Here is a 12525-nt window from a genome sequence, read left to right on the forward strand (position 1 = left end):
ATTCAGATGGCTAGTATGGGAGGACATAATTACTAGCTTCATCTCCAGCCCTATTCCCCTTCCTCTAACCTTCTGAATAGTTGGTAGACAGTTCTTTTATTTTTTTTTTTAAATATATTTTATTGATTTTTTGCAGAGAGGAAGGGAGAGAGATAGAGAGTTAGAAACATCGATGAGAGAGAAACATCGACCAGCTGCCTCCTGCACATCTCCTACTGGGGATGTGCCTGCAACCCAGGTACATGCCCTTGACCGGAATCGAACCTGGGACCTTTCAGTCCGCAGGCCGACACTCTATCCACTGAGCCAAACCAGTTTCGGCTGGTAGACAGTTCTTAATAAGTGAATGCTCCATAAGGGAGAGCCGGTGCATTTGGTATTTGATAAAAATTGCTTGATGAAGATTCCTATTAAATGAATAAAAATGTTAATCTTTAGTACTAACATTTGGATGATTTGGTTTTAAAACTGAATTTCACCAAATCATTTAACATAAATAAAATGGCAGCTATTCACAATTAATGTACATTTTAAATTATATTGGATTCAATCACAGTCTTGGCTACTACCAGACCTATGTAATTGAATACAGTGTAAATAACAAAAATATAACTGAAATAAATTACAAAGCACAGTTCACTTTGCAAATTTCTGAGTAGACTGCATAGGAAAATCAGGAACAAAGCAAAAAGCCAAGAAGGCATCATTCATACCAGCAGCTAGGGCAACTATAATAACAATAGCTAGTACTAGTATTTACTAATGAGTGCTTAGTTGGTGCTGTGAGCCTTGTGTGTTATTCCGCGTGGTTCTCAGAATATTTCTGTAAGGCATTTATTGCCAGTTGTATAGATGAAGTTTAAATAACCTGTCCAAGGTGCTTAACTAGTAGTAGTCAGAGAGCTACATTTTGAACTCAGAACTATGACTATAGACTGTATTTGTAACCATTATGCTAAAGAACTCATCATATATTCTGATTCAGACTGGATGGTATTAAATACTTAGGAAGAAAATGAAGGAGCTCAGCTTATAATAGCTACGAGAATGAACAAGTCCAGTGTTAGACTAAGTTCCAAACCTACTCAGCAGGGAGAATAATGAAATAGAACTTGTTAGTAAAAAGCATCCCCCATTATAACACCCAGTGCTGTAGCCTACTGTAACTTTTGTGTATAGTAAATTCCTCTTTTGCAGTAATTGGCTGGGAACCTAAGGTGGCATAATTTTTAAGTAGGGAAGGACAGTAATAGTCTCCAGGAATTATGAAAATAGTATAGTAATAAATCAGAATTTAAATGGAGAAAAAGAGTAGGACTGCATAGAAATAGTGTCCAGTGATCCCACTTCTAGGAATATATCCCAAGAACTCAGAAACACCCATCAGAAAGAATATATGCACCCCTATGTTCATAGCAGCACAATTTATAATAGTTAAGACTTGGAAACAGCCTAAGTGCCCACAGCAGATGAGTGGATTTAAAAACTTTGGTACATCTATACAGTGGAATACTATGCAGCTGTAAAAAAGAAAACTCTTACCATTTGCAACAGCATGGATGGACCTAGAGAGCATTATGCTAAGTGAAATAAGCCAGTCAGAGAAAGATAATTATCACATGATCTCCCTCATACGTGGAATCTAATACCAACATAAACTGATGAACAAAAATAGACCTAGAGACAGAAACATCGAACAGACTGTCAAACCTCAGAGGGAAGGCAGGGGAGGGTTGGAGGGGGTAGGGGGGAAGAAATCAACCAATGAACTCATGTGGGTATATGCATAACCCAAGGATATAGACAGTGGGTGGTGAAGGCTTGTGGGGGCCCGGGGAGAGGGTTGGAGCCGGGGGGGGGGGGGGGGAAGGGACATATGTAATACTTTCAACAATAAAAATTATATAAATGAAATAGTATCCATTGAAATAATCAGTGTTCCATACCTGCTTCTTATAAATGTTAATCCCTTTGTCATGAACCTAGCATTTGGGAGTACCTCCCATCAGGGCTCCAGATATTATATTCAGACAAATGTGATGAAGAAGTTGTGGCAAGGAGAATATGAATGAAAATAGATTAGTAAAACTGACACTCCCATTTTAAAAAAAATTAAAGATTAATACTGTTTCTCAGCTTTTTTGTTCTTAAAAGCTCTTCTACTTAAATTGCTGCTTAGTGGGGATTTAATGCTTTACTTTTTGACATATATATCTTTATTCATAGCTTTGTTGGTGTTATAGGAAGGGTAAACTCCAACAGTTATTCACTGGTGGTGTTTCTGATTGCTGTTACATAAGTAAAAAAAAAAGAAAAAGAAATACTGGATTTTTCAGTCCTTTTAGGACTGTGTAATAAATTATTTAATTCTCCAAATATTCTCTCCAGTAGATTATCTGCTTAGCATCAAACCATGGCCATGGCTAAATTTGGGGTATATGTCATGATTAAACAGAATATGCATTAGCCACATAACAGTAGGGTAATTTGACATGCTCCTGCTTACCTGAAAGATGGTAACATAAAAAACAATTACTTGGGTATTAATTATTAGACTAAAATGACATATAAATGTACATTCATTTTATGGATTATTTTTCCTGGGCAAAGAAACTATCCTGTTTGTCTTTGCCCAAAAGAATGTTTTCTGATTGTTTTTATAAAACATGTATGCCTCTCCTTTTCCAGTGTAATTGAGGATAAAGAAAAATAATCTTGTTAAAAAAAGATTCCAAAAGCTTTGCCCCTCTCCTTGCCTTTATTTTTCTTTAATAACTGTTAAAGTTATTTTGTTTCTTTAATAAAAATAAACTATTATTTCCTTTCCACTCAGTTATTTAAGAACCATTGAAGTGGCATAAGCAATAGTAGGGCCAGTCCCCTCCCTTACCTTTGCTGGTTGTAAATTCTAAAACATCTGGCAAAGAGTTAATTAAAAAATCAAATCTGTTATTATTCTGCTTTTTGGAAGGTCAGAAATACAAATATCTACTCTGCAGTCAGAACTTTTACTTAATTAGTTTTTGCTTAATCAAGTAAATGAGTTTGATTATAGTTTAGTAAATGTGTTATTTGATATTGTGGACTCTTTCATCAGATTTCACTTCAATCAGGAAAGGTAACACCTGTGGGTTGGTTCACTAAAGCCTCTTTTGTTAAAGGGAGACCCGCAGGCCATGAAGCAATTACATTTGTTGCCTGTACTAAAAGAGGCACTTAACTGGACCTCAGTAAGTATACCTGAGAACTAGAGGCTTCTTTTGTCCAGCCCTGAGATTAGGCTTTCTCGGAGCTCAGGAAGTAAACTCTGACGTAGAAAGGAAAAACAAGAATAATTTAAGAGTTCTTTTCTTGCTTTAAAATTTAGCCCTCAAGTTAGCTGTATCTAAGACCTTGGGAAAATTCAGATTTGAACAAAAGTAAAATGTTGTATGTGGCATTCATTGTAAAAATATATATCTGTATATTCTTAGGCTCATATATTCATTCAAGTCACCTTGGCAGATTTATAAAAGTATAAAAAGGAAAAGCACCTAATTACTAAAAGTTTTGGTTATGAGAAGCAATGAATCATGTAATTGGGGATTTCCATTTTTGGCCATTTGCAAAACATTTATTACAAATGCATTTATTGAAGTCTTGTTCTACTTTAGTTGGAAAGTTATAATAGTTTAAAATTTCCATTTAAAATACATTTTAATCACCAGAACCGGTTTGGCTCAGTGGATAGAGCGTCGGCCTGTGGACTCAAGGGTCCCAGGTTCGATTCCAGTCAAGGGCATGTACCTTGGTTGCGGGCACATCCCCAGTGGGGGGCGTGCAGGAGGCAGCTGATTTATGTTTCTCTCTCATTGATGTTTCTAACTCTCTATCCCTCTCCCTTCCTCTCTGTAGAAAATCAATAAAACATTTTTAAAAAAATAAAATAAATTTTAATCTACTCTTATCTGTTAGTATCTTGTTATATTGCTGCAGAATTTATCTTCTCTTATCTGGCTTGAATTTTCATTTTAGTGATAGCAACTTGGTTATTCCAACAGATGATTGTTGCTGGAGAGTAATTTTTTAAGTTTATGTTGAACAGATATTAATGGGCAAATGTACCATATCAAAGAGGCCTTTTTAAAACAAACATTTTCTGTTCTAAATATATTTATGATTGTCACTGAGTAAAAATTTAGGCTTATGTTAATACACAGGACATATAGGAACTTGGGTCTTTTCATTTTAGTAGAGGTTCACCATCATTAATTTTACAACTGATGGTTTTATAATAGTTCCTTTTAGGTCTTCATGGTCATTATTGAAATATAATGCATTGAAGATATGGCCTGTACAAGGCAGAACAGGGATCTTAATTAGAATTCTGACAAGCCCACTCCAATAAAATGATGAGATTATTTGTAATTGATGTCACAATCAATTACCATTTAGTTCATCATCAGCATTTTAATAAGTCTGGCCTTGCTATTGGCCCCAGGATGTTGCAGAATGAGTGGCTACCTTGTTTATGCTTTTACGGAGACAGGAGGGCACATTTTCAGTCAGCATTCTAATGACCTCTTTTGAAGTCTATTAAATTAATGACCCTGTCACACTGTTTTGATCTCTTATAACCTCAGTGTGGGGTTTGTATAACAAATTAATTTGGGGAACCATATGGCAAAAAAGATGGGCATTTAAAAAGTTGAAACCTGCCGGCCAAAGTAGCCCAGTGGTTGAGTGTCGACCTATGAACCAGGAGGTCACAGTTCAAATCCCAGCAAGGGCATATGCCTGGGTTGTGGGCTTGATCCCATGTGGGGCGTGCTGGAGGCAGCTGATCAATGATTCTCTCTCAGCGTTGATGTTTCTCTCTCTCTATCCCTTTCTGAAATCAATAAAAATATGTTTAAAAAATAAATTTGAGCCCTGACTGGTTTGGCTCAGTGGATAGAGCACCGGGCTGTGGACTGAAAGGTCCCAGGTTCGATTCCAGTCAAGGGCATGTACCTTGGTTGCAGGCACATCCCCAGTGGGGGTTGTGCAGGAGGCAGCTGATCGATGTTTCTCTCTCATCAATGTTTCTAACTCTCTATCCTTCTCCCTTCCTCTCTGTAAAAAAATCAATAAAATATATTAAAAAAATGAAAAAAAAAATTTGAATCCGTAATATTACTAGTATTTAATAAAAGTTATTTTATTGTGCAAAAATGAAATCATAGGGATTATATGTATTTTATAAAAAGACAACTTTAGGACATTTTTCCTTACCTGCACAAGATACTTTTTATTGACAGTACCCAAATTTGTTTTTTCTTTTTTAAAGGGGCTGCTTTCTTCTCTAATTCCAGGTGCCAATGGGCCATGTTTGGTTAGAAGGTGATAATTTACAGAATTCTACAGATTCCAGGTCCTATGGACCTATTCCATATGGACTAATAAGAGGACGAATCTTCTTTAAGGTACTGTTTTGTACTTAAAATATAGGCCTTCTTATCTGAGCTGAGGGGGAAAAAACATTTTCTTTCAAAATGAACTCTGAACTCTTTAGGCTGTTAGTGGACTTACCTGTTACAGTAACAGTAGTGAAAATGTTAGCCTTCATAGCTATAAACATTATCCCTTCCCCCTATTGAGACAGGTAATCGAGAATATTTTTGTTTGACTAATAAAACTCTAGCTACCTTTGTTTGTAGCATAAGAAGCCTTTAATTTGAACCTTCAAAAATTTCTCTCTTGTATTTTTACAATCATGTTAATATCCTGGGAATATACAGCATGTTCCCAAAAATTGTATACACACTTTAACAGCTGATAGGTCAATTTTGAAAATGAAATGCATTTTAATAAACACTGCCTTGTAATTATTCAAAGTGTGTGTATACATTTTGGGCGGATACTCTATATTAATGTGCACTTGCAGAAGAGCAGTGTAGAGTCAAAATATCTGCAATGCAGGGATATCTTAGTTAAGTACAGTGAGGAATGGACTTATCAATGTTGTAGTAAATTTATGATTCTTAGGAAAGATTACTGTTTTTACTGGCTCCTCTTTTTTCTCACAATCAGTAAGGGGAAAAACAGACAGAAATACTTGGGGGTAATTTACAGGATTCTTTACACTTAAGCATATACTCAAGTACTTAGATTTACAGTTAGCTTTTTGGGCAGTAAAAGAAAATACAGACACACACATGCTCACACACCCACACATATATACAATTGACCCTTAAACAACTCGGGGGTTAGGGGCATTGACCTACATATAACTTTTAACTCCCCCAAAACTTATATATAGTATCTGGAATTTGTTCCAGGAAAACCCCCAGACACCAAAATCTGTGGATGCTCAAGTCCCTTATGTAAAATCACATAGAACAATACATACAGTTGCCCCTCTGCTTCCAGATTCCCAACCATGGATGGAAAATAATGTTTTTAATCTGTTGTTAGCTGAATCCATGGCTATGAAACCCAGGCACATGGAGGGCTAACTGTATATTTATTGAAAAAAAAATCTGTGCATAATTGGACCCATGCAGTTCAAACCCATGTTAGAGTTTAAATACATAGACACATATAAATTTACTTTCTAAAGTCGTATTTTGATGTAGGAAATTTGTTCTTGAGTGAAGAATACAGAGAAAGTGTTTAGTTATATGGCATAGAGAAAAAGGATGAATGAAATAAAAAGGAATATGATGATATAACATCACTTTCATTAATTGTCTTCAATCAATTTTGATTTTATAGATTTGGCCTCTGAGTGATTTTGGATTTCTACGTGATAGCCCTAATGGCCACAGATTTTCTGATGATTAGCCAACATTTATTCTTTTGATTTGATTATTGCCTCCTGTTCAACTGAAGTTATTATTGCCACTGAAACCATGTACTTACTAATAAACTATTTGTTATTCAGTTTGTTATTTTTAATTGTTATTTGTAAAGAATAAGTAACACGCAATCTGCAAGCTACATTAATTCAAAATATATGGGTAAGTGTAATCCAATAAATCATTTAACATTTATGACATATGTAAAAATACTTTTAGGGGGGAAACCTGGATGACAACCTCACTTTTGAATTTTTAGTTTTCTAGGTATAATAAACTCTCCTCATGAATATGCTTCGTACGTTAGCTACCTTTATTTTTTATTTTATTGTATTTTTTTTGTTAGCTATATGTATAAAGAGTAGAAACTAGTCTTATAAGTCCAAATCAACAATAAATGCAAAGATTCAACCTAATAAAAAGCTGCTAAGTCACAAACTTGGTTCACTCATTTGAAAATAGTTTCAGTCCAGCCAGTGTCGTTCAGTGGTTGAGCGTCGACTTATGATCCAATAGGTCACAGTTCGATTCCTGGTCAGGGCACATGCCCAGGATGCTGGCTCAATCCCTGGTGGGAGGTGTGCAGGAGGCAGCTGATCAATGATTCTCTCTCATCATTGATATTTCTATCTTTCTCTCCCTCTCTCTTCTCCTCTGAAATCAATAAAAATGTATTTAAAAGTATATATGTATATTTTTAAAGTTTCAGTGATCCCATAAAGGATTCCTTTTCAAATCAAATTTAAATTGTTTCTGACTTACACTGTACATAAAATGTTAAATACATAGAAAAATAAAATCTTTAGTTTACTATAATCAATAATGATACATTATAAAAGTCCATTTCATCATACTAGCAGTGCAATGGTTCCTTATTCCTAAATACAGGCATTAATACTGTATCTTCGCACTCTGAAACCAAAAGGAAAGTAATGCACTTGTTTCAAATTTTTTTTTCTAAAACTACCATTTCCTAAATTATATTTAAAGTTGAAGATGGCAGTGATCAAGAACCTTACTCCAATTAATACAACCACTTGAAGGCTTTGGAAATATGGTGGCAGGACTGAAGTCATCTTCTCCAAAGCTATTCTTCCTTCTACAGTTGCCACTTTGTCTTTGTTATTAACTTTAAAATAACCTCATGAATATCCATAGTCAGCCTTCACGATGGTAGAACCAGGCTCACGTATCATTCACACAGAATGTAATTTAACTCTAATGACCTGAGATTCATAAATAGTTGTACAATAGGCCTATAACTTTGACAGCTAGAAATGTCATGTTACCTCAGAAACTTAGTAACTATAAAGGAATATGATGGTATTGTGACTCATTAAAGAGGAGACATGCTTATTTGCAGAAACAAATAATAAAGTTCTCAAATAGGAATTTGCTATAAATAACTTATAATTCAAACCTTTTTTTGGGAATCTGTAAATTATCCTATATAATAAATATGTAATATGCAAATGGTTGTTATGCCATGAAGCGCTACGACCAACTGCATAACGACCGGATCACGGATCAGCAGGAGGGTGGGGCAGCGAGTTACAGGTATGCAGCCGAGAGCTACAGGAGGGGGCAGGGCAGAAAGCTATTGGGAGGGTTGGGGGGGGCAGAGAGCTACAGGAGGGTGGCAGTGAGCTACTGGCTACAAGCAGGCGGGGGAGAGCTACAGGAGGGGGCAGGGCAGCAAGCAATGGGGGGAGCGGGGGGAGCTACAGGAGGGCAGGGCAGTGGGCAGAGAGCTACTGGAGGGTGGCAGCAAGCTACTGGCGAGCTACTGGTGCACAGATTCATGCACAGGGCTACTAGTAAACATATAAAGAGCTAAATTAATTTTCTATTAATGTGGGTTAGACTTTGCTTGACAAGCTTACATTTTCTTTGCAAATAACAGAGCTGACAAAAAAAGGTTCCTTTTTTATCAACTTTAGACAGTTGCTTGAATGTATAAAGCTGGAATGGACTTTCCTCAACATGTCTGAATATATAGTTAAGGGAATCCATTTAGTGAACAATTTCAGCTACCATGGAGGAGTTCTATAATTAGTGAACATGTATCACAAGAAATCAGGGTAACTTCTTCGGCTTCATCCTTGGAAACACTGTATTTTCCACCACAACGGCAACTCAGAGAGTAAGAGTGATCATCTGCAGAGAAAACAAAAAAATGCTTCAAATGCTTACAAGTAACTACACCAACACCACACACACACACACACACACACACACACACACACACACACACACAATGTGGTTTATTCCACAGAAACTGGAAAACAAAAGAAATAAGTTCAGTAAATGTAAAATGTATTAAATGAGAACTTGAAAATATTTCATATATAGGCAGGGGCAGTGTTTCTAAAAAATTATCCACCAAAGAATCTCTGTAAAGGAGATGGACTAAAGCTATAAATCAGTAGTCCAAAGATCTTGGAGTGACAGCAAATGCTCTGAAGCAACCCAGAAAATTTATTTGAAGTCTGTTTTCTTAAGATTCATACACATTTCACATTCTTCTCAACAATGCGTTTGTCCAAAATAGGACTGTAAAGGAAAAACAACAACTTTACCTGTCTTATTAAAGAACTTGCTTTTGCCTGGAGTATATATATCCTTTAAGAAAAAACTGCTAATTTGACTGTTTATCAAATTCAATATTTGAATATATCTGTTCTGGTATCATACTATTTTAAGAGTCCTGACTCAAATATATAAACACACACTATGGTGTGTTTTTTCTGTGTGTGTACCTGTTTGTTTGGTGTTTACAAATGATTTGTGAACCAAAGGGCAATCATTGAAGTGAGATGCCCAAAGGAAACAACATTGTGTGATGTGTAGCCTACGGAAATTTTATCATGTCTGTCATTTTCCTGAGAAGCTGAAATGCTTATGTCCTTTAAAAGAATTCTTAATTTACTGGACATTCTGTCACTGAGACATGATTGTCAAAGAAAAACAATTACTTACCACATTATTTTACTACTGTCATAATTTGTTACATAGATAAATCAACTAAGATATGATTTCTTACATCTGGTATCTTCATTCAATTCTCAAATTTCATTTTTTAACAGTTTGATATCAACATATGCCACTAAAAGAAGAGAGAGAAGGAAACGAAAAAAATAACTGCCTTGTTTTTGTTCTCTAATGAAGTCTGGCCTTGGAAAAACTAGTAATTAAATGAACCAACTTTATGTGTTTCTTTTATCATAAAGGAAAACATGGATTCATTCACCAGTCCTGCTTTTTATTTTTTACCACAATGAGTCTTTCCCCCACAGGGAAATATAATTTAATCTGGAATTTAAAAATGCTAACATCCTCCCTGTCTGAGCCAACATACATATGTAGTGGAGCATGCTTTCACAGTGAATTGTTTTATTATTAAACTAGAGGCCCAGTGCACAAAATTTGTGCACAGAGGGGGTGTTCCCTCGGCCTTACCCTGCACCCACTCCAATCGGGGACCCCTCTCACAATCTGGGACTGCTGGCTCCTAACCACTCACCTGCCTGCCTGCCTGATTGTCCCTAACTCCTCTGCCTGTCTGCCTGATCACCCCTTACCTCTCTGCCTGCCTGCCTGATTAACCCTAACTGCCTCTGCCTGCCTGTCCAATTGTCCCTAACTGCCCTCCCCTGCTGGCCTGGTTGCCCCAAGCTGCCCTCCCCTGCCGGCCTGATCTCACCCCCAACTGCCCTCCCCTGCTGGCCTGATCTCGCCCCTAACTGCCCTCCCCTGCTGGCCTGATCTCGCCCCTAACTGCTCTCCCCTGTCTGCCTGATCTTGCTCCCAACTGTCCTCCCCTGCAGGCCTGATCTCACCCGCAACTGCCCTCTGCTGGCCAATTTAGTTCTGATTGGTCAGTTTCTATGCCAGTCAGCGTCAAAAGCTCCGCCTCCTAGGAAGCCATTGGCTCCTCACAGTTGACCCAGATTTGGTTCTGATTGGTTTGTTTCTATGCCAGTCAGCATCAAAAGCTCCGCCTCCTAGGCAGCCATTGGCTCCTTACATTCACCCAGATTTGGTTCTGACTGGTCAGTTTCTATGCCAGTCAGCATCTCTGGGCCTGTCAACAGGGGCTGATCAGCGGCCCTAGTGGAGGCCTGTTGAGAAATGGAGAGAAAGAGAGGCAAGTTCTGATCAACAGCTGCCAGAGGCTACGGATCAGACCCTGCCTCTCTCTCTCTGCAGGCCTCTCTCTGGGCCTGATCTGCAGCCCCCCTAGGCCAGTGGTTCTCAACCTTCTGGCCCTTTAAATATAGTTCCTCATGTTGTGACCCAACCATAAAATTATTTTCGTTGCTACTTCATAACTGTAATGTTGCTACTGTTATGAATTGTAATGTAAATATCTGATATGCAGGATGGTCTTAGGCGATCCCTGTGAAAGGGTCGTTTGACCGCCAAAGGGGTCGCGACCCACAGGTTGAGAACCGCTGCCCTAGGCTGGGCGCCTGCAGTGGGTCCGGCCTAGCAACCCAGCACTGACTTCCAGTATGGTCGAGCCTTCGGTCGTAACAGTCGTTACAACCCTGGCTCTTTATTATATCGATTGTGTAAAAATGCACACATTCTAGCCATTAGATTTCTTAAGCTACATTTCCCCCTTGTTTTTTTGTTTGTTTGTTGTTTTTTTTTACCACCTCAGTGAACAGTGAGAAACAATTTGAGGTGATGTGCTCAGTAAATGATGCAGAGGCCACCATGGGATACTGTGGAGTTTTGTCATAGATGATTCCAAATGTTAATCTCACTAAACACTCAAATCTTGTCAAATTTCTTCTAATATGATTCTTCTATCAGTTAACAAAGTGATAACTTCACAGAAATCATCATTTTAAATATAATGAATAAAGACAAAATAACTAAGTTATATATGAAATTCACTGTGAGGGGAAAAGGTTAAAACCTTAATCTCTCAAGAGTTCTCCAGGTATGCCTTTTAAGCATAATAATATGCACCATTTCAAACTGTCCTTGGGTCAAGAAGCTGATAACTTGGCCATGTCTATCGTGTAGCATTTCATCCACCCTTCTGTACTAAATCTTGAGTGTCCAAATTTTTAGCATTTTCACTTGTATCAGAAAGTTCATATATTTGTGGACTAACAGATGCTGAACACCCAGTCCATATTCTTACTTTTAAAAAATGTTAAATTATTAATTATATTTTTAAATGATACTGAAGAAAGAAAAACTACAAAACCCAGTTTTCACCATTTTTACATTATCAGGAACTATAAACAAAATATACTAGTCACATCAACTACAAGCAAGAAGAGATTTGTCTAATAAGAGATTAAAACACATACACACACACACACATACTGATTGATAAAGTAGCAATACTATATTTTCAAAAGATTTATTTAGCTGGGCAGGTCTCCCTGACAAGTGACATGTTCTATTCTGTCTGGCTCACGATCTAGAAGTAAAAGCCTTTATCACTAGAATATTCTATATCACAGCAATAGCTCTCCCAGTTTATGCTGATGAAACTATGTGAACCCCTGGGAGCCCCAGTTACACAAAACCTTGTTTTCTAATCATTCGCTGCAAATAAGAATTTCTACTCCAGGGCCTCATTTGGCACTATAGGAACAGAGTGGCCCATAGGCAAAAACATGATCCTCTCTCTGAGTCAATATGGCTTGTGACCCAACTTCCTGAGAGCACTACATGAAGAATC

The 12525-nt window shown here is 37.3% G+C and overlaps 2 protein-coding genes across 5 annotated transcripts in view; one reads left to right on the forward strand and one right to left on the reverse strand.

The window, feature by feature from the left end:
- The window catches only part of IMMP1L (inner mitochondrial membrane peptidase subunit 1), a 38881-nt gene extending 31978 nt beyond the window's left edge, over nt 1-6903 (forward strand). For all 3 annotated transcript variants that reach the window (XM_070428118.1, XM_070428117.1, XM_070428119.1), the window contains 2 exons: nt 5334-5444; nt 6736-6903. In XM_070428118.1, the coding sequence (XP_070284219.1) occupies nt 5334-5444; nt 6736-6804 (180 nt within the window). In that variant the 3' untranslated portion in view covers nt 6805-6903. The remainder of the gene's footprint in view (nt 1-5333; nt 5445-6735) is intronic.
- DNAJC24 (DnaJ heat shock protein family (Hsp40) member C24) overlaps nt 310-12525 on the reverse strand; it is a 46828-nt gene continuing 34612 nt past the window's right edge. For both annotated transcript variants that reach the window (XM_070428121.1, XM_070428120.1), the window contains one exon: nt 310-8975. In XM_070428121.1, the coding sequence (XP_070284222.1) occupies nt 8845-8975 (131 nt within the window). In that variant the 3' untranslated portion in view covers nt 310-8844. The remainder of the gene's footprint in view (nt 8976-12525) is intronic.

Source organism: Myotis yumanensis, unplaced genomic scaffold (assembly GCF_028538775.1).
Source record: "Myotis yumanensis isolate MYYU_CA2020_CCGP unplaced genomic scaffold, mMyoYum1.0.hap1 SCAF_10, whole genome shotgun sequence".
In the NCBI taxonomy this organism is placed as follows: Eukaryota; Metazoa; Chordata; class Mammalia; order Chiroptera; family Vespertilionidae; genus Myotis; species Myotis yumanensis.